The 23,416-nt window shown below is 37.8% G+C and overlaps 1 protein-coding gene across 4 annotated transcripts in view; it reads left to right on the plus strand.

The window, feature by feature from the left end:
• ANGPT1 (angiopoietin 1) overlaps window positions 1–23,416 on the plus strand; it is a 252,183-nt gene that overhangs the window by 202,427 nt on the left and 26,340 nt on the right. For all 4 annotated transcript variants that reach the window (XM_059165779.1, XM_059165780.1, XM_059165781.1 and 1 more), the window contains one exon: window positions 9,689–9,855. In XM_059165779.1, the coding sequence (XP_059021762.1) occupies window positions 9,689–9,855 (167 nt within the window). The remainder of the gene's footprint in view (window positions 1–9,688; window positions 9,856–23,416) is intronic.

The following is a 23,416-nucleotide window of genomic DNA, read 5'->3' on the forward strand; positions in this document are numbered from 1 at the left end:
TCCATACCTTTTTAAGATTTATTAGACTGAGAATTGCTCTGTATCACTTCCACTGCGTTCTTTGGTTTAAGTTACAATGCCCAGTCCACATTCAAGATGAGAGGAGTATACAAGGGTATGAACTGTGAGGGATGGTTCCTTAGGGGGTCTCCAAAATAATACCAGACATCATGGTTACCATCATTATCATCATAGCTGAAGTTTCCAATGGTTATTATGAGCCAGCCCTAGCTGTAAATTCTTACTCATTTTTATATCAAGCCTATTAGCTGTCTCCATTTTAAGAGAAAAGTGAGCAAGATGGGAGATCAACTTTTCTAAGGTAATACATTAAATGGTTTAACTAATGCATAATACAATAATCATATCATCAATGCCTACAGTATTAACTATTAAAATCTGACAGAATGTCAAGATACAGTAATATAAAAGGCTTCCATTTATGGATTTATTCTCATATTTTACATCTAAATGTTCTGGATAATTATTGTCTTGACCAATTTTTGACAAATTTCCCCCTCAGAAGGTAAAGAAAAAGGTGAAGAGTCCTGTTGTACTAATCTAAGTTCAGTCTTGATATTCTTTTAGAAAATATGCAAAAACTGTAGTTAATCAGCATCCCAGTTTATACATTAGTAGGTTCGTAGTTGGCCAAATGACAGTTAAGAGGATTTTAATAAATGAAGGTGGGGGTCTCTTGTGGTGTCTCTGTGTCTACAATATTTTTTTTTCAGATACCCAGTTGAACACTGTGAATGTAGGTTAATAAAGTTTGAAGTTATACAAAGTTGGATTCTGATGTCTCCAATAAACCATAAAATTTCAGGTAGAAAAAAAGGCTATAGCGAACAAGATTGAATTCTACAGAGATAAATGTAGTATTTCACCTAGACCAAAAATACACAAAATTAAGTAAGAATATAGGATAAAAGTGACAAATTAGCTTAAGTACCTGGTTTTGAAAGTCTGGATAGGGGCGCCTGGGTAGCTCAGTCATTAAGGGTCTGCCTTCGAGCTCAGGTCATTATCCCAGGTCTTGGAATCGAGCTCTACATTGGGCTCCCTGCTTGGTGGGAGGCCTTCTTCTCCTTCTCCCTCTCTCCCTGCTTGCATTCCCTCTCTTGCTCTCTCTCTCTCTCTCTCTCAATCTCTGCATAAAATAAATAAATAAATAAAATCTTAAAAAAAAAAAAAAAAACAGGCAATTCTGAATAGATTTACTTGACTATAAGCTCATTTCATGTTGTTGGCTACTAACAACAAAGACCAGGCTACTCAGGCTATATAATAGTTTATGGTCTCAAAAAATGCAGAACTCACTGGTGTCTGCCATAGTCTGGTTACATCAAAAATATGCCTTGGGGCGCCTAGGTAGGTCAGTGGGTTAAAGCCTCTACCTTCGGCTCGGGTCATGATCCCCTGGGGTCCTGGGATCGAGCCCTGCATCGGGCTCTTTGCTTGGCTGGGAGCCTGCTTCCCTTCCTCTCTCTCTGCCTCTCTCTCTGCCTGTCTCTCTGCCTACTTGTGATCTCTGTCTGTCAAATAAATAAATGAAGTTTAAATATATATATATATGCTTTAAATTCTGATAGATTTCCAACAAATGAACTTATCCTATGAGGTACAAATAGGATGAATCAATGGTGCCCTAACTTGGAGAGAAAAAAAAGGAATTAAATATAAACCTGTCTGATGGCTCTCTAAAGTGACTGGATAGAGGTAGATGTACTAGAACCTGCTTCTCACAGTGCAGTCCAGAAACCAGCAGCACTAGCTTTGAGAGCTTTTGAGAAATACAACACCTCAAGGTACATCATAGACTTCCTGAATTAGAATTTGCATTTTAACACTGCTTTAAAGAGGGAAGCTCCATAATGAATGGAAGAACATTCAAGAGAGGCAAAATTGACTGCTATGGACAAAACTCTCTAAGGATTCTTTCTAATATGAATGGACTGTCTATTAAGTGATGAGGCCCTCTCTTCCGTGGAAAAACCCCAGTAGAAAGTAAATCACCAGGACTGTTACAGAGAATATTGGTTTTACTCTAAGGTCTCTTTTTGCTTATGTGATTCTAAGAGCATATGGGAAGAATTTAATCTAAGTTCTAAAAAAGGACCCTGCATCATGTCTATATCAGCAGTTTGAGTCTTCACTCTTCCATTTACCAATGGAGTGGTTTTTAGCAAATCATTTAACCTATACCATAACTTCCTCACTAGTTAAAAGGGGGCATTAATGAGAATACCTTACCTGCCTGCAGGGATGTTGTGAGGATTAGATATAAATAAAGTACTTGGCACACTAAATTTTCAATAAACAGTAGTTATTACCCAAGATTAAGACATCAAAGACTCCAAAAGTTTTACTTAACTCTGCCAAAAATATTATTTTGCAAACTACCTTAACTCACGATTATTTTCAACATTAAAATGGAATGTGAAGAAGTCATATGAGAATCAGACTATAGATATCTGTTCAGGCAAACCTGAAATACATTATTATTAATACCAGTGATAATAGAAAAGTGAATATAAAGGTATCATTGTGGTGACTTTCCAAAATGCTGAGTTATTATCTGTAAGCATCTGCTGCCTTGGCACACCAGGCACATTAAGTAAGACAGGCTAACATATGAAGTGTGGCATAAGCATTTACCAGATATATGTATTTTAGGTCTTTTTTTTTCATCATTTGACTGAGGCTGAATTATTCATTATTTATCGTTTTGGGGGAGTTTACCCCTCTCCCTTTATTAAAAAATAGAAAGACTATCCTATTTCATTCAAACGAGAACATTTTATCAGCTGAGTTTCAATTCTACATGGTCAGAAAATTGAAATAAGTTCTAGAAGTCTGAAACATTTTGGCAAAAATGAGTCTGACTGCTTTTTTAACTAAGAGAATTCATCACATACCGCAACTTGGTTAACTTTCACCAGAACACATGGTAGAAAGTGTTTCCATTGTTTTCCTCCAGAGCTTTTTACCTAAAGACCAAATAACACGAGTCCAAAATGAATGTAGGTTCATTCTCATCAGTCACTCCCACTTCTGTTCCCTGCTTCAGACTGACTGCTTCGGTGCACATCCTTTGGGAAAACACGAACTTCTTAGCAGGCACCACTCCCTCCTCAGTCTTCACTTGTCTACTGGTGTGCACGAGGACATTTTGCCTCTTTCTTGAGCCCTGAGTCAGAAATAAAATTCACCCATCCTTCCTTTCTTCTCTCCTTCCCTTCATTCTGGTTGATAACTGTGGGCAGCCTCTTTCCTCATAAGGTTTCCAGAACAGTATGTTAAAATTATCAACACATGAATTACAAATACATATTGTAATTTATTATTTTTAAACCTCTCTCAACATGGAAGATTTGCAGTGTATTTGCTTCTTAACATTGGCTTTAAGCCTACAAAAGTCTTTTACCTGAGCTTTGTTTTCATTTAACCTTCCTTATGAGGGGATTCAGCAAAATCTGGTTTATGGATTTGTAAAGATGTTTGCAGAGAGAGAAGTCTGCAGTGGGCCTTTTTAATGAGGCACTTAGGGAACTATATTAACTCTTTTCAAGCCATAAGAATACCATTGAGTGGCCTCCAGCAACAACACTTATCAGCAGTACTTTTGCATATATGAAGCCAAATCCTGCTAGGAGTTCCAAATAATACCCTGTGGCCTAACTTTATAGAATGTAGTGACTAATGCCCTGGAGACAACCTGGCTTGGTACTGAAAACAGTTACCCCCATAAACAAAGTCTCCTATTGACACAAATATTTTGGTCTGAGCACCCTACCTTCTGGGAGTTCTTTGGTTCTGGAAAGAAGTTAAGGGCATATTTTCAACTGCTTTTTAACATCTTCACATTAAAAGAGAAAAATATATAAGGAATTTAAAATGTTGAAATAAATCATTCTTTTGATCTTTCTTGGGCTGAGTGTCTCAGCAGTTAGAGGAGATACATGATTAAGTTGTGTATTAAAGCACCTCCGAAAAGCCACAGATCAGTAACCCTGTTTCAGATCTGTTTTCTCTAATCGTTTATGTGAAAAAAGATGAAACCCATAGAATACATTAACAGGGTCTGGTTTCAATTGTGTTTCAGCTATAGAAAGTCAACACTTCCTATGAGTATTATCAGATCAAAAAAAAAAAAAGTAACAAAGTATCATAGACAATTACTTTATTAACTTGGAAACATACAGCCAAAACTGAGTATTTCTGCAGGTCTTGGCAAAAACTAATGAGTATCGATCTTTCTTCTGTGTGCATTGTTTTATGAACAATATGCAGTTTTTAGGGCCAACTTTAAGTCAGTATTAGTCTGGGTTAAGTTTCAGTGTCTATTTTTTTTTTTTTTTTTGCCTTTTATTAAAGAGCTAAAGGAGAAGATTTACAGTCTATCTGAATTATGGTATCAAAATCTTGCATATGATTGTGATTGAAGTAACTAAATGTAATAGTTTTCATGGAAGGGTATGACCAGCATTGTTGGATTTTGTTTATAGAAAAGAAAGGTCCTGTTTTTATTGTGATTTTTTTTATTGTTTTGATAGAGACATGATACTTTTTTTTAAGATTTTATTTATTTATTTGAGAGACAGAGATCACAAGTAGGCAGAGAGGCAGGCAGAGAGAGAGGAGGGAACAGGTTCCCTGCTGAGCAGAGAGCCCGATGCAGGATGCAGGGCTTGATCCCAGGACCCTGGGATCATGACCTGAGCAGAAGGCGGAGGCTTTAACCCACTGAGCCACCCAGGTGCCCCGATGTGATATTTTTTTCAACATCAGCCCTGAATTCTGTGTAAGCTTGTATTTTTATTTATTGTAGATATTACAGGCCTTTTGGAATGAAATATAGACCTATGGTAGGCTTTTGTGTGTGCAGTAATGCATGAAACTGTTTTTTTAGGGGATGTGACCATCTCTGCATTTCAGCCATCATTTTTTTTTTAAATAGTCCCATAATACATAATCAAAACTGTCTACTAATTTGGAGCTCCATATGAATATGAGGTTTTATACCTCTCTCCTGTGTACCACTCAGTTTGATCTAGTTAATATTTTCTTCCTTATTTGCACTCAGAATAGCTATTCTGCATCGTAATTATATGATTCTCCACCTGTGGTACACAGCACACTCACTCCTGGAACCCTTCAAATGTACATATCTCTAAGCACACCCCAGACATACAGAGTCAGAACCTCCGTGTGGGAACCAAGTCATCCATATCTTTAAAAAGCTCCACAGCTGTTTCTGATATGCAGTCCTGGTTGAAAGCAAATGGCAAAACTATCAATTTATTGGCTTGAGTGTAAGATTTCAAAAATTACTCCTTTTGTAGACCTAAAACTTATGAGATATAGAAAGAAAGAGATTAAAAGAAATAGGACCAAGGGAGAGTTGGAGGACACAGCTTCTCCCTGGCCTTAGGAAGCAGAAGCAAGAATAAAAAGTAGTCTACATGTTGGTTTATGGCACAGTTTAGCCCCACCATCAACCAGCTGGTTTTAATTTCTTATTTAATAATTAACTTCTTGGGTTAAAATGACAGTGCTTATTTATGTAAAGCCACACTCAACTTGTCATAAGAATACATTAGTTCCTAACATCTGAAAGCCTTTTAAATAATTGTTTCAGTATCCCCTTATTAATTTTCAGGCTAAGACATGATCCTGGACTATTTCTGTTCCCTTTCTCATACAGAGTAGAAAGAAACCTGCTTCTCCTCAGAAAGCTCACATGGTGGGAGAGACGCAAGTAAACAGAAAATTGCTATGTCTTTGTGGTATAGCCTTTAACTGTAATAACAATGACAATATTGTTGTTCTCCTGTACCAGCATTGAACTAAATACAAGTATCTTATTTCTTTCTCACAACACTATTTATGGAAATGACATTTTTAATCCCTGTTTTGCAGACAAGGAAACTGAGGCTAAGAAGTAATATCGGAGGTTCCACAGCAAACATGGGGCAGAGTAAGGCTTCAAATTGGAGCAGAGATAGGGAGTAGAAATTATTTAATCAAAGCTAAGCCTTCGTTCCTCGGCATCGGATTGGTAGTGTGCCTGATAACTCTCCAGTAGGCAGTTTACTAATGTGGGAACCAGTTTCCCTTCTTTGACTTATTTTTCATGTCTATGATGAAACAGTTGGTTCTGCGTGGCTGCACTTAGCTTTTAGAAAGCTTCCTCTACCCTATCTCTCTAACAGCCATTTCGATTCATCGTAGCCACGCATTTTGTTCCCATAATAGAGCAAGTTTAGACAGTTTTTTTGGGAAGGTACAGGAAATAGAATTTTTATTTCTAAAATCAAATTTTGTTGCTCTCTTTTTAGTTGTGTCTTCCTCTTTTTTCACTCAGGAAAAAGAAACTGCTTAGGAAGGGATGGTAATCTCCACGTAGGGGGAGGTAGAAGCCTGCATGCCACACTGGGGATAGAGGCTCTCATAGGAATGACATTAGTGTTTGTACATTTCTGACGCTCACTAGAGATCACTGCCCTTTTCCCTGGGGAAGCTGGACGGTTTTACCCATGCAGAGCTTTCAGCAGCATGGAAATAATGTGGCCTAAAACTTAACACTTCATCATCCCTAGCTTCCTTAGTCACATTTAGGAGAACTGCTGAATCCCATCTAACTGCACACAAGAGGGAATCCTCCAGTGGCTAGAGGGAAAGTTTTAACACGTCTGAGCTGAGAAGAAACTGCAAAGAAAATCCCAGCAGTCCTCTTTTTCTTCCCAGTGGCTGCTGCAACTGAGAATGTACTAATTTTTTGAATTTCAGTGCCCTGTAACTCTCTGTTTTGCTTATTCACTGGAGAAGATAAGCTTCACTCTTCTTTTTGGTATGTAGCACCGCTGTCACGAAAATGTGTAAGATTCTTAGCACATCCTAAATTGCTCTAATATTCGCTGCCACTGTGGAACTTTGGCAAAGTATGACTTGTGCATCTGTGCATCTTAGGAATAGAGAAGCAAGGGAACTCTGGAACACTGACTTCTATGGGCCCCATATCTTTGTTCTGAGCTACAAGTAGATGGACTTCAGGGGAGCATATACCCAGTACAGTCTGGATGAGGGGTTTGAGTTAATTAAAAACTAAGTTAAATTGGGGAATAACTTTATTTTTTTAAGATTTTGTTTATTTGGCAGAGAGAGAGAGAGAAAGAGAGTACAAGCACGGGGAGCAGCAGGCAGAGGGAGAAACAGACTCCCAGGTGAGCAGGGAGCCTGGTGTGATACTTGATCCCAGGACCTTGGGATCATGATCTGAACCAAAGGCAGATGCTTACCTGACTGAGCCACCCAGGCATCCCAGGGGGAAAACTTTAAAAGTGTGCTTACATATACTAATGCATTTCATTTTAAGTATACAATTATATCTTCATTTGCCCATTTTTTAAAATGTAGGGCCAAAGCCTGGAATTCTGGGTCAGTGGTTCTTTCTTAGAAATTTCCCATAATTAAATGCATCAAACTCCTGCTTTCTGGTTTCTTTCTTTCTTGTTTTTTAACGGAGCAAGTAAGACACACAGAAGCAATGTAAGTTAAAATCCTCTTATGTTTTATTACTTTTCCAGTCTTTTAGAGTTGTTGAAACAAACATAATTCAAAACCATTTTTTAGTGATTTGCTTTTATTGAGCAGGCCTAATGTTTAAGTTTCATCAAAAACAAAACAGAACAAAACAAATGATTTGTCCCCACTAATATTGAACTTATTTACATAAAACTGTGAGACTTATCATTACAGTAACAGAACTGATGTAAACAGTTCGGGGACCCAACACAGTGGACATTTAATAACTCAGTTGGCAGAGACAGTAATATACAAATGTATTTAATGCATTTAGTTTACTCTGGGCATCAATATATTTTAAAGAAGGAGTGGAGAACACTGATTCATGTGTTAGGTTTGTTAAAGGGGAGAGCGGTTAAGAATTCTTCTGCTGTAGGGGTGCCTGGGTGCTCAGTCAGTTAAGTTTTGGCTCAGGTCTTGATCCCAGAGTCCTGCTGATCATGGGCTCCATGATGAGCATGGAATTTAGGCTGCTTGATGATCATGGAATTTGCTTGAGATTCTCTCCATTGCCCTCTGCCCCTCCCCTTCTCTCTAAAATAAAATAATTTTTAAAAGAATACTTCTACTGTAGTTATAATTATATAAAGTTGGTGTACTTTAAATTAAAAAAAAAGAAACACTGTTTCCAAATTCTCTCATTTGTGTTGAGAAAGGGAGAAGTGCTATGGTTATCTTAGTACTACCCTCTTATTTCTTAGAATGGATAAAGTAAAACCTTTTTAAATGAATACCTCAGTTAACAGAATCAGTTTCTTTCTGAAATGTCTGAATATTTCCTGGGATGCTGGAGGTGTTCCTTCCAAATATTAATGCATACAGGGACAAACAGGGAGTTTGTTTGCAGGCAGTGGGACTGGTTCTTCAAATATCTTGATTCAGTGTGGAGCCAGGATTTTTTTTTCCCCCACCCAGAGGTCCAGTGATTATGACTCTGTGGGCACTTTAAAACACCTCCCTGAGACTCAGCCAAATTACTTATAACAAGAACTGTGTTTTAAGTTTACTTCTCCGAATGCCACTATAAAGTGCTGTAGTATTTTCTTCCTCCCTTCTTCCTTCCCTCCCTCCCTTCTTTCCTTTCTTCCTTCACATGTCAGTGAAGCGTAGGGCGTACCCAGCATATGCCAGCGGTCCACTAGTCACAAATACGGTACACCTTCTCTTCTCAAGGAGCTCACGGTTTGGTCGATAAGACAAACATGTAGTTCAAGAATTATATTCAATTATATTCAATTCAATTACCAAGGACTACTTTTGGGGATTCAGAAACTGAACACCCAAATCTAGAATGCCAGCAATTTCCTAGGTTCCTAGTTTTCCTACTACTAACATAACCATTAAGAATTGGCTTTTCTTTGGGGACCACTTCTTTCCCCCACAAAGAAACAGTTTTTGAACACTTCAGAACCATGATTGGGATTCCCCTGTGGAGACAAAAGCCGTATTAAGAGGCAGGGGCCAAGCAGCCAGGGAGGTCTACTCACTAACTCTTACGTGTCAACGTTCTGCCTCAAAACCCAAATTCATGCCAGTAAAGCATTTAAATGACTCTAGTCCTGGGTTTACAGGTTTGCTTATTAATAATTAAAAATGAAAATATTAAAGTTAGAAAAGTCAAGGGTCTAGTAATATATGTTTAAGTTATTATATAAGCATAATTTGACTCCTGAATAATAATAGCAACAAAACAAACAATAATAATATTTGCTAAATAACTTATCTGGTAATATCCTGATAATATTCATTGAGAACATTTAAGTGATGTTCAAAATATTCCATTAACTAGTGTTTTAGAAACATTTTCAAAAGCAAGCTGTGACTGAGAAGTGTTTAATGGTCAAACTTCTTAACCAGATTCATTTAATCTGAAATCATCTTACCTATACAAATTTGATTATCAGCCTTTTACTGTAATAAGAATTCACAGGGCCCAGTAGAGGGAAACAGAGCAGAAAAGTATTGAGTCAGTAATTGGAAAAAAGTGCGTAAAATGTGAAAAATGGTCTTTACTGTTATAGAAGATTGTGTTATTTTTTACAATGTAGTTAATACTGAACCTGATAAGAGGTAACAACCATATCTCTATCTCCTTTTGTAGGGCTTTGGAAATCCCTCTGGTGAATATTGGCTGGGAAACGAGTTTATTTTTGCCATAACCAGTCAGAGACAGTACACACTAAGAATTGAGTTAATGGACTGGGAAGGAAACCGAGCCTATTCACAATACGACAGATTCCACATAGGAAACGAAAAGCAGAACTACAGGTAAGTCCTCCTTCCATACAGGGCTCAACTCCCTTGGACTTCACCACCTACCAGTTACAGTGGGAAAGTGTGAAAGACAGAAATGATACAAATCATGCTTCAAGATGAAAATTAGGTTGTCTAGGCCTATGGTAGTGACACAGAAAACTCAGACTTCTTAAAAGCGTTAATTTCAGTTTTCACAGATGGGTTGTTTTGATGTTGGCTCAGCTTCTAGAGGATGAGGAATGGAGTCCAGCACAATATGATTGTTGTTGTAGCTCTTATTGTTGTTACTGTGATGAGACTGGTGCTGTGAATTTATATGTACAAAATTGTTGACAAAGAACTGACTCAAACTCAGTGGCTTGAAATAAGCTCCCCTTTCTATCAGAAGAATTTCTACTGATACTTTATTTGCCTTTCTTAAATTATTATTTTTTCACATTATTTTGAAAGTGATGAAGGAGAGGTAAAATGTTATGTTTTTATATGGCTTACATAAAAGATAAGGTGGAGTGTAATTTAGAATTTTTTGGCAAATGTGAAGGCAAAAATAAATTCAAATAATAGCATGAACATGCATGATACATCATTGTAGATGTGCAAACAAACTATACACTTTGCTATTAACATCTATGATTTTTTTTTCAATGACAAGTTTGTACACTAGGAAAAAACAATTTAAAAATGGCTAAGCAAGTAATGTGGTACGGTAAATTCATCCTCCAAGCCCTTACTGTGTTACTTCTGTGTTCTGGGAACCCTACTAGGCACTGCTAATTTTGCAGTGGGTGATGAGATCTCTAGTCTCCCAGACCTCACAGTCCAGCTTTGTAACTAACTAGGTCACTAAATAACTGGCTAGCATTCCTTTTAGAACATGGAATATATTTCCATTACTTTTGTATCATTATCCATTAATGCAATACTTGGCCCAGAGCAGGTCCTTAATAATTGTGTGTGACTGAGTTTCATAATCAGTAAATTAATGTTGCAGTTATTTCTAACTCTAATGATTGTAGCTACTCTACATCAGCCTTGCAAACATGATTGTGTAGATTAAAGGGTAGGTACAGAGCTTCAAGCAAAATGCAGTGACAGCAGCCAAAGCTTCTGCTCCTTCTCCAATCTGTGTAGCCATCTTGTAGCTAACCTGTTTTTGATGCTTATATCTTTTTGAGACATACTATTCTTGTAGCTTTTGAATCTACAACTCTTTTTCATCAACACATCTCATTTAATGGATTATGCATGGGATTGGATCCTTGGAGACATAAGAATCATTTTCTTAACAAACAGTGGTGATGTCACCACAACAGAGACATGAGAAATGGATCTAAAGAGTTTTCATCATCTCATGGGAGGGTAATGAGGGTGTACTTAATGGCAACGCAAGAAACCAAAGAAGAGACATTTATAAAATGCAATGGAGTGTAAGAAGAAGTGTTTCCAAGGAGGTCAATATTTGGGTAGTTTTAGAACAAGAGAAACCACTGTAAAACATCAGGGGTACTCTTATGTAAATGTTTTGACCTGAAACTTGAAACTGTATGAAACTTGGCTAATGTCAGACAGCCTGACAATAGGACTAGCAAATAATTAGTCTAGTCTTTTTCTAGGCTTCTGAAGAATTTGCCCTGGTTCTTTTCCAAAATGTCTTTCAGTTCTTACTAGGTAGATAGATGTGTGTGTCTGTGTGTGTATGTGCACACCTGCACACATGTGTTTGTGAGGCTTGGGTGGTATTAAGACAAAGAGTGCAAGGGCAGGTTTAGGAAGATGGTCAGAGTCCAAAGTAGGCTTCAGGGTGCATGGATGAATATCATTCTGGCATCTGTGTGAGGAAGGAGCACTTACTTCCTCTTAGAACGCCCCCCTACTCACACTGAACATTTCCTGTTCCTTCACTGTATGATTCTGAACTTCAATCATCTGACGCAGATGAGTCAGGGTTATAAATCCAGAAGGCACTTAATGCTTTTAATTCCAATCATCTGGGTTGTCAAGAAAAGAAAGCTGAGGTCCAGAAATAGGCAACATTTTTCCCAAGGAAGGAGAAGGACTTAAATCAGGAATGTTTGACTCCTACCTAGTTTGGTGTGGTTCTTCCTCTGTAATGCTGCTGTAATAAAGTTGGTGGCTCTGGCGCTCTGTCTTGCCAGGACCCAGCAGAAAATAGGTCTGTAATCATCACCTCTTCATGCAATTAAGTATAAGATTCATGTTGGCATCAAATGGGAAATTAGAACTCATTAAAACATAATGCCTGTTCGGGTGAGAACTTACTGAAAATAAGCACACTGTAAAACAGTCTTATTCAGTCTTTCAAAGAAAATGAAACAGAAGCTTGAAAAGGGAGTATACCCTTGTGACTTCCCTCCCCACCTGTATCATCACTCACTCAAGCCGGGAACACTAAGCATGGCCTGAGTTAGATGTCCAGCTTCGCCACTGATTTTCCCCCACTTATTTCTCTTCCTTCTGAATGAAAAAGGAATGTCTCATTGTGATAATTCATTAAAAGGATAAGTACTAGCATTTGTATAGTGTCTTATAATTTATGAAGTGGTTTTTAACACATTAGGCATTCAGTCTTCACAATGAATTTTTGAGGTAGTTATCACCAGACACATTTTGAATATAAAGAAACTGTGGTTTTGGTCATCTCACCTGCTCAGATTCAAGTAAATTTCAACTAAAAGCAGAGCTATGGAATTCATGTTAGGTTTTAGGTTTTGTTTTATATTTTTGAATTTTCTGTATTTTTTCCTCTTCCAAATTAAATTCAGATGGTTTTTTGAGTTTTTGTTGTTGTTGTTGTTGTTAAGTATTCTGTCTTAACAGAAATTTTATTTTGGAAACCCTTATTATAGCTGTGGTCATAATATATAAATCTAATTTTAAAAAATCTTTCTCATGCTCTGGACACATATTGATAAAAGTAAGTGTTGTTGAATAGATAGATAAGCTTACAAATGTACATAGGATATACATATTTTCTTTTTATCCTCTAAGGAAACCCCAAATGTTTTTCTCAGATAGAAAATAAAATCTATGGAACCCAGGAGAATACAAATAAGAAAAAAAAATAATGTGGGAGTGTCATGATAAACACATCATGTAAGATAACACGCAATTAATGTGAAATTATTAAATACTTCTTCTAGAGAGGTAGTATTTTTCAGGTCCTCATCATCTAACACCCAAACTATTGTATAGCTTTCCTGACTCCAATCTTGATGCTCTCAAATATATCATCCACACTGTTGGGATGGTTTTTCTAAAAGATAATCTGATTTTGCTCTCCACTCTTACTCATCTATTTCAACAATGTTCAACTATCTATAGGTTGGAGTGCCTTGGTTGCTCAGTCAGTTAAACATCCAGTCTTGATTTTGGCTCAGGTGATGATCTCAGGTTGATGAAATTGAGCCCCATGTGGGTGTGGAGCTTGCTTAAGATTCTCTCTCTCTCCCTCTCCCTCTGGCCCTCCTCCCCAAATCACCCTTTCTTTAAAACAAAACAAAACAAAACAAAACAAAACAAAACAAAACAAAACACCATAGATTAAAGTCTGTCACTTAAAAGTCTTTATGATCTGACTCTACCTATGTGTTCAGCTATCACTAATAAACTTTTCCACAACCTCACCTAACCAAATACCCCCTCATTATTATGTTCTAGAAACTACTTGCAATTTCTCTAAACCTTTTGTATCTTTATTATATCTATACCCCACACAGAAACTCAACTTTGGATACAACTTCTAAATCTTTAAGACTGTCCTTTATTCCAAGAAGTTTTTCTCAGTACATATTATGGTATGAGTTGTGATGCGTGCTGTGTCTCCCTTCAGAACAACAGCCCTCCTTCTCTCACCTTCTGGAAATATTGCTGTTTTACAGCTTGTAACTGGGGTCCCCTGCCTGAGCACTGCTGTGGCTGAGGAAAGTCACATCACCCAAAGTCATTCTTCCTTCTTGCAGACACATTGTATCCAGTGACTAGTCAAAGATAGGAGTGTATAATGGACCCCTTGCCCCAATTTGGGACAATTCTGAAGGGCCATCCCAGCTCCAGAATTCCACATGAGATTAGCTGAGGTCTTTATTGTAACTGTGTGTGAACCCATCTCTCTCTGTTCGGTACTGCTTTCCTCATTCTGTCGTGGGGTTGATCCTGAGAGCCCTCCCCTATAAATCTCCATATACTGATTTCCCAGAGAAATGCATCACCCTCACTGTCAGGCCAGTTTGGATGTTTTGTGCTCCCCAGAGGTCCACAGCAGTCCGTGGATAATTATCCAGTATCCACATTCTATTATAAGTCATTAGTAAGTATTTATTAAATAACTGTGTGTGTCGCCCTTTTCTTCTACTACTAAGCTTCTCAAGTTTATGAACCATTTTTAATCAAAACTCAATATATATACCTAAGTTAGCCAAAATATTAAGTAACAGTTAATACCTAATATTCAGTGAGCACATGAATGCACCAGATACCTTGTTTTCATATGAGAAAACAGGCATGGTACAAGGCCACAGGTACTAATATGAGTAGAAGTTATTTGAACATTGATCTCATGACTGCCTATCATTTGACCATCCCTCAATAAAGGGAAATCCAGAATTTACTTCCTAGAATTAAGTATATTCAAAGCACATATTCTAACAGATAAAATTTGTTTCTTCTAATCCTGTCTTTAATAATTTGAATGTCCATGGGCATTATCGTATCTCTCGTTCTCAATTTTCTGTCCTATAAATAATTTGTAAAAGTTCCTTTTAGTTAAAAAATTATTTTCTAGAATAGAATTACCTTTATGTATATATTCCTTTTTATTTTATGCCCCTTTGTTTGTTTGATAAGTGATTAAATTTTGATCTCTCTAATAAATATTTTGGTAAGAGGAAGTATCACTCTCTTGGGAACATCAGTTTAGGGCTTACAGTGACCTATTACTTCTATGAAAACTTTTTGGTCCTGATACTCAGAGTTAAAATGTAGATACACAACCACAACCACCACCACAATAAATGCTTAAAAAAACAGATTAATTGTGAGTTTGGGGAGATGCTATGAAATACTGGAAAGCGCTTTGGAATAGGAATCTGAAGATGTGGAAGCTATTAAATAGTAAAATGTGTCTTCAAAATCCATAAAACCAAGTTGGTTGTATCAGTGTTCAGAAAAACAGAACCATGATCAGCATTATGAAAATAAGAGATTTGTTATACAGACTACACCTTACATAACTGTGAGCTGAGTTGGGGAAGTAAAGGTCTGGAAGGTGAAGGTGGAAAATCAAAAAAAGTTCAGTAGCATAAATGCTTGAAACCCAACATGGCAGTAGCTTGCAGGGAAATCCAACCAGTTGTAGCTTGCAGGGAAATCCAAGAAACCAAGCATGTCCAGACATCAGAGGAGGACCACAAAGTGGGGGACCTAAGGAAAGATGTTATTTCTGTGTAGCTATGTTATCCTTGAAGCATCTGGTGGGTCTGAAGTCACTGACAGCATGCAAAGGCAAACTGGATGCAGGGAGAAATAGGAGAAGCTGAGAACTGCCAGGCAATTTTGCCATGTCTACTGATAGTCTGAGTTGGGATACTGCTTCACTTCCACCTTCCGGATCTCACACAAAGTCCTCTTTTGAATTACTCTAACTTGGAACCATGCAAGGAAGGAAATTTGGGGGAACACAGTTCCCAGATTAAACAAGTTGACAGTAGCACAATCTAGCTGTACCTTGGGTAAATCACCTATTACTTTTATAACTCAATTTCCTCATCTTTAAGAGAAAATAATGCCCTCTCTTCTATCATCCTCACCATTTAGTTACAAGGATCCAATCAGAAAATGTATGTAAATATACTTTGTATTGGACAAATTTAAATACCATGAACCTATGAAAAGTATTTATGTATTTTTAATTCAATTTTCATCACACCCAAGAAATTTTTTACTGGTTTCAATAAAACATTTTAATTATATTTCTATATTGAAATCTAAGCCCCATTGTCCCAGAAGGCTTTTACTGACTAGTATTTTGGTCTGCTTATTAATTTGGCTTCAGGACACAGTCCAGGTTCACTCATTATATCTGTGATCTCTTTAGTCACCTTTTATCTAAAATAGTCTACCACATAACTACCATAAATATTTTTAAACAATCCAGGTCAGTTTTCCTCAAAAATGTCCCTTCTCAAACTATCTTACTATTCTTTCCCGATGAGATTGACATTAAATCTTTTTGACAAGAATGCTGTATAAATGGTATTGTACTTGCCATTTTATCGCATCCAAAGGCACAAAGAATCACGTTGTCCCATTATTGGTTGGGCTAAATTTAATTCACTTAAGGTTTTGTTTTTGTTTTTGCAATGGAACATGTAATTTTATAAAGAAAATTCTTGCAAAATATCATAATGTATAAAACCCATACATCTTATCTATTTTGGTTGAAGTGGTTGTGGGGACATACTACAATATCTCTTTGGACTTTTCATTGCTAACACCTAAGATATTTTTAGAGCATAATTTAAAAAATGTTGTATTGTATTATTATAGCTAAAAGAAAGATTGGATAAAATTTAGTTGCACTACTTAAAAGGAGAAAAAAGAAAAAATATATATAAAAAATTTTCAGCCTTATTAGAAAGGCATAGTTTATTGAATGAACATGTTTATTAAATAGGGATTTTTACATGTTACTTTTTTCTTTTTTTCCCCTTTTGCATGTTAATATTTTTCTTTTTTTTTAAAATTTTTTATTTTTTATAAACATATATTTTTATCCCCAGGGGTACAGGTCTGTGAATCGCCAGGTTTACACACTTCACAGCACTCACCAAAGCACATACCCTCCCCAGTGTCCGTAATCCCACCCCCTTCTACCAAAACCCCTCCCCCCACCAACCCTCAGTTTGTTTTGTGAGATTAAGAGTCACTTATGGTTTGTCTCCCTCCCAATCTCATCTTGCTTCATTTATTATTCTCCTACCCACTTAAGCCCCCATGTTGCATCACCACTTTCTCATATCAGGGAGATCATATGATAGTTGTCTTTCTCTGCTTGACTTATTTCGCTAAGCATGATACGCTCTAGTTCCATCCATGTTGTCGCAAATGGCAAGATTTCATTTCTTTTGATGGCTGCATAGTATTCCATTGTGTATATATACCACATCTTCTTGATCCATTCATCTGTTGATGGACATCTAGGTTCTTTCCACAGTTTGGCTATTGTGGACATTGCTGCTATAAACATTCGGGTGCACGTGCCCCTTTGGATCACTACATTTGTATCTTTAGGGTAAATACCCAATAGTGCAATTGCTGGGTCATAGGGCAGTTCTATTTTCAACATTTTGAGGAACCTCCATGCTGTTTTCCAGAGTGGCTGCACCAGCTTGCATTCCCACCAACAGTGTAGGAGGGTTCCCCTTTCTCTGTATCCTCGCCAGCATCTGTCATTTCCTGACTTGTTGACTTTAGCCATTCTGACTGGTGTGAGGTGATATCTCATTGTGTTTTTGATTTGTATTTCCCTGATGCCGAGTGATATGGAGCACTTTTTCATGTGTCTGTTCGCCATCTGGATGTCTTCTTTGCAGAAATGTCTGTTCATGTCCTCTGCCCATTTCTTGATTGGATTATTTGTTCTTTGGGTGCTGAGTTTGCTAAGTTCTTTATGGATTCTGGACACTAGTCCTTTATCTGATATGTCCTTTGCAAATATCTTCTCCCATTCTGTCAGTTGTCTTTTGATTTTGTTAACTGTTTCCTTTGCTGTGAAAAAGCTTTTGATCTTGATGAAATCCCAATAGTTCATTTTGGCCCTTGCTTCCCTTGCCTTTGGCGTTGTTCCTAGGAAGATGTTGCTGCGCCTGAGGTCGAAGAGGTTGCTGCCTGTGTTCTCCTCAAGGATTTTGATGGATTCCTTTTGCACATTGAGGTCCTTCATCCATTTTGAGTCTATTTTTGTGTGTGGTGTAAGGAAATGGTCCAATTTCATTTTTCTGCATGTGGCTGTCCAATTTTCCCAGCACCATTTATTGAAGAGGCTGTCTTTTTTCCATTGGACATTCTTTCCTGCTTTGTCGAAGATTAGTTGACTGTAGAGTTGAGGGTCTATTTCTGGGCTCTCTATTCTGTTCCATTGATCTATGTATCTGTTTTCGTGCCGGTACCATGCTGTCTTGATGATGACAGCTTTGTAATAGAGCTTGAAGTCCGGAATTGTGATGCCACCAACGTTGGCTTTCTTTTTCAATATCCCTTTGACTATTCGAGGTCTTTTCTGGTTCCATATAAATTTTAGCATTATTTGTTCCATTTCTTTGAAAAAGATGGATGGTACTTTGATAGGAATTGCATTAAATGTGTAGATTGCTTTAGGTAGCATAGACATTTTCACAATATTTATTCTTCCAATCCAGGAGCATGGAACATTTTTCCATTTCTTTGTGTCTTCCTCAATTTCTTTCATGAGTACTTTATAGTTTTCTGAGTATAGATTCTGTGCCTCTTTGGTTAGGTTTATTCCTAGGTATCTTATGGTTTTGGGTGCAATTGTAAATGGGATTGACTCCTTAATTTCTCTTTCTTCGGTCTTGCTGTTGGTGTAGAGAAATGCAACTGGTTTCTGTGCATTGATTTTATATCCTGACACTTTACTGAATTCCTGTACAAGTTCTAGCAGTTTTGGAGTGGAGTCTTTTGGGTTTTCCACATCTAGTATCATATCATCTGCGAAGAGTAATAATTTGACTTCTTCTTTGCCGATTTGGATGCCTTTAATTTCCTTTTGTTGTCTGATTGCTGAGGCTAGGGCCTCTAGTACTATGTTGAATAGCAGTGGTGATAATGGACATCTCTGCCGTGTTCCTGACCTTAGCGGAAAAGCTTTCAGTTTTTCTCCATTGAGAATGATATTTGCGGTGGGTTTTTCATAGATGGCTTTGATGATATTGAGGTATGTGTCCTCTATCCCTACACGTTGAAGAGTTTTGATCAGGAAGGGATGCTGTACTTTGTCAAAATCTTTTTCAGCATCTATTGAGAGTATCATATGGTTCTTGTTCTTTCTTTTATTGATGTGTTGTATCACATTGACTGATTTGCGGATGTTGAACCAACCTTGCAGCCCTGGAATAAATCCCACTTGGTCGTCGTGAATAATCCTTTTAATGTACTGTTGAATCCTATTGGCTAGTATTTTGTTGAGTATTTTCGCATCTGTGTTCATCAAGGATATTGGTCTATAGCTCTCTTTTTTGATGGGATCCTTGTCTGGTTTTGGGATCAAGGTGATGCTGGCCTCATAAAATGAGTTTGGAAGTTTTCCTTCCATTTCTATTTTTTGGAACAGTTTCAGGAGAATAGGAATTAGTTCTTCTTTAAATGTTTGGTAGAATTCCCCCGGGAAGCCGTCTGGCCCTGGGCTTTTGTTTGTTTGGAGATTTTTAATGACTGTTTCAAACTCCTTACTGGTTATGGGTCTGTTCAGGCTTTCTATTTCTTCCTGGTTCAGTTGTGGTAGTTTATATGTTTCTAGGAATGCATCCATTTCTTCCAGATTGTCAAATTTATTGGCGTAGAGTTGCTCATAGTATGTTCTTATAATAGTTTGTATTTCTTTGGTGTTAGTTGTGATCTCTCCTCTTTTATTCATGATTTTATTTATTTGGGTCCTTTCTCTTTTCTTTTTGATAACTTGGGCCAGGGGTTTATCAATTTTATTAATTCTTTCAAAGAACCAGCTCCTAGTTTCGTTGATTTGTTCTATTGTTTTTTTGGTTTCTATTTCATTGATTTCTGCTCTGATCTTTATGATTTCTCTTCTCCTGCTGGGCTTAGGGTTTCTTTCTTGTTCTTTCTCCAGCTCCTTTAGGTGTAGGGTTAGGTTGTGTACCTGAGACCTTTCTTGTTTCTTGAGAAAGGCTTGTACCGCTATAAATTTTCCTCTCAGGACTGCCTTTGTTGTGTCCCACCGATTTTGGACCGTTGTATTTTCATTATTATTTGTTTCCATGATTTTTTCCAATTCTTCTTTAATTTCCCGGTTGACCCATTCATTCTTTAGAAGGATACTGTTTAGTCTCCATGTATTTGGGTTCTTTTCAAACTTCCTTTTGTGGTTGAGTTCTAGCTTTAGAGCATTGTGGTCTGAAAATATGCAGGGAATGATCCCAATCTTTTGATACCGGTTGAGTCCTGATTTAGGACCGAGGATGTGATCTATTCTGGAGAATGTTCCATGTGCACTAGAGAAGAATGTGTATTCTGTTGCTTTGGGATGAAATGTTCTGAATATATCTGTGATGTCCATCTGGTCCAGTGTGTCGTTTAAGGCCTTTATTTCCTTGCTGATCTTTTGCTTGGATGATCTGTCCATTTCAGTGAGGGGAGTGTTAACGTCCCCTACTATTATTGTATTATTGTTGATGTGTTTCTTTGATTTTGTTATTAATTGGTTTATATAGTTGGCTGCTCCCACGTTGGGGGCATAGATATTTAAAATTGTTAGATCTTCTTGTTGGACAGACCCTTTGAGTATGATATAGTGTCCTTCCTCATCTCTTATTATAGTCTTTGGCTTAAAATCTAATTGATCTGATATAAGGATTGCCACTCCTGCTTTCTTCTGATGTCCATTAGCATGGTAAATTCTTTTCCACCCCCTCACTTTAAATCTGGAGGTGTCTTCGGGCTTAAAATGAGTTTCTTGGAGGCAACATATAGATGGGTTTTGTTTTTTTATCCATTCTGATACCCTGTGTCTTTTGACAGGGGCATTTAGCCCATTAACATTCAGGGTAACTATTGAGAGATACGAATTTAGTGCCATTGTATTGCCTGTAAGGTGACTGTTACTGTATATGGTGTCTGTTCCTTTCTGATCTACCACTTGTAGACTTTCTCTTTGCTTAGAGGACCCCTTTCAAGATTTCCTGTAGAGCTGGTTTGGTGTTTGCAAATTCTTTCCGTTTTTGTTTGTCCTGGAAGCTTTTAATCTCTCCTTCTATTTTCAATGATAGCCTAGCTGGATATAGTATTCTTGGCTGCATGTTTTTCTCGTTTAATGCTCTGAAAATATCATGCCAGCTCTTTCTGGCCTGCCAGGTCTCTGTGGATAAGTCAGCTGCCAATCTAATATTTTTACCATTGTATGTTACAGACTTCTTTTCCCAGGCTGCTTTCAGGATTTTCTCTTTGTCACTGAGACTTGTAAACTTTACTATTAGGTGATGGGGTGTGGGCCTATTCTTATTAATTTTGAGGGGCATTCTCTGAACCTCCTGAATTTTGATGCTCGTTCCCTTTGCCATATTGGGGAAATTCTCCCCAATAATTCTGTCCAGTATACCTTCTGCTCCCCTCTCTCTTTCTTCTTCTGGAATCCCAATTATTCTAATGTTGTTTCGTCTTATGGTGTCACTTATCTCTCGAATTCTCCCCTCGTGGTCCAGTAGCTGTTTGTCCCTCTTTTGCTCAGCTTCTTTATTCTCTGTCATTTGGTCTTCTATATCACTAATTCTTTCTTCTGCTTCATTTATCCTAGCAGTGAGAGCCTCCATTTTTGATTGCACCTCATTAATAGCTTTTTTGATTTCAATTTGGTTAGATTTTAGTTCTTTTATTTCTCCAGAAAGGGCTTTTATATCTCTCGAGAGGGTTTCTCTAATATCTTCCATGCCTTTTTCGAGCCCGGCTAGAACCTTGAGAATTGTCATTCTGAACTCTAGATCTGACATATTACCAATGTCTGTATTGATTAGGTCCCTAGCCTTCGGTACTGCCTCTTGTTCTTTTTTTTGTGTTGAATTTTTCCGTCTTGTCATTTTGTCCAGATAAGAGTATATGAAGAAGCAAGTAAAATACTAAAAGGGTGGCAACAACCCCAGGAAAATATGCTTTAACCAAATTAGAAGAGATCCCAAATCGTGAGGGGAGAGAAAGGGGATAAAAAGAGGTTCAAAAAGGAAGAAAGAAAGAAAAAAGGGAAAAAAAAGAAAAGAAAAGAATTTTAAAAAAAGAAAACAAATAAGAAAAATATAAAAAAAGAAAATATATATATATATTAGATAAACTAGTTAAAAAACGTTAAAAAAGAAAAAGGTAAAAGTTAAAAAAAAAATTTTACCGGAAGGCGAGGAAAAAAACAAAAAATGAAAAAGAAAAAAATTAAATTAACTGCAAGACTAAAAAAAAATCACAGGGAAAATGCCATGAGTTCCGTGCTTTGCTTTCTCCTCCTCTGGAATTCTGCTGCTCTCCTTGGTATTGAAACCGCACTCCTTGGTAGGTGAACTTGGTCTCGGCTGGATTTCTTGTTGATCTTCTGGGGGAGGGGCCTGTTGTAGTGATTCTCAAGTGTCTTTGCCCCAGGCGGAATTGCACCGCCCTTAACAGGGGCCGGGGTGAGTAATCCGCTCGGGGGTTTGCTTTCAGGAGCTTTTGTTCCCTGAGCGCTTTCCGTAGAGTTCCGGAGGACGGGAATACAAATGGTGGCCTCCTGGTCTCTGGCCCGGAGGAGCCAAGAGCCCAGGGCCCCACTCCTCTGTGCGCCCTCAGAGAACAGCGCCCAGTCACTCCCGTCTGCCTGACCTCCGGCTGCGCTCCGAGCTCACCGAGCCTGCGACCGGTTCAAGGTAACACGGAGCTGCGAGCTTACTGTCGGCTCTGTCTCTGTAGCCGGCTTTCCCGTTCCAATACCCGCAAGCTCTGCGACACTCAGACACCCCCGATCCTTCTGTGACCCTGCGGGACCTGAGGCCACGCTGACCCCGCGTGGGCTTCGCCCCGGTTTAGCCTCTGGAGCGATGTCCCTCAGCGGAACAGACTTTTAAAAGTCCTGATTTTGTGCGCCGTTGCTCCGCCGCTTGCCGGGAGCCGGCCCCTCCCCCCGGGGGTCTATCTTCCCATCGCTTTGGATTCACTTCTCCGCTGGTCCTACCTTTCAGAAAGTGGTTGTTTTTCTGTTTCCAGAATTGCTGTTCTTCTTCTCTTCGATCTGCCGATGGATTTTCAGGTGTTTGCAATCTTTAGATAAGCTATCTAGCTGATCTCCGGCTAGCTGAAATAGTCTCAGCCTGCTACTTCTCCGCCATTTTGACTCCTCCCCCCCTTGCATGTTAATTTTTTCTATTCTTGGTTATACTTTGTTCCCTAAAGTTAATTCCTTTATTTTTAAGGTATTAGCTAGATTAGGAAATCCTTTATCACACAGAGTATAATGACAAGCTTAAAGGTAGTCCCTCTGAACCAACAAGAAAATCTCTATCAGTAAACTATGAATTGTAACCTTTAAATATTTACAATGTACATCTTATCATTATAATCTTACCACAATATTGATACACAATTTGGAAATACTCTTCATATTTTATTATCTCCATATTATTTGTTGGAGAGGAATGATACCTTCAGGGTAGAACTGATTGTGGCTATGTTAAAGCCTTGTTCTGAAGAGATTCCACATGAAGACATGAATGGAATGTTTGAATCACATTTAAAAAAAAAAAAAGTTGAAAATAACTTAGCCAAGAAATATCTTCTTAGCCATTAAATATCT

The sequence above is a fragment of the Mustela lutreola genome, chromosome 3, assembly GCF_030435805.1.
Source record: "Mustela lutreola isolate mMusLut2 chromosome 3, mMusLut2.pri, whole genome shotgun sequence".
Classification (NCBI taxonomy): Eukaryota; Metazoa; Chordata; class Mammalia; order Carnivora; family Mustelidae; genus Mustela; species Mustela lutreola.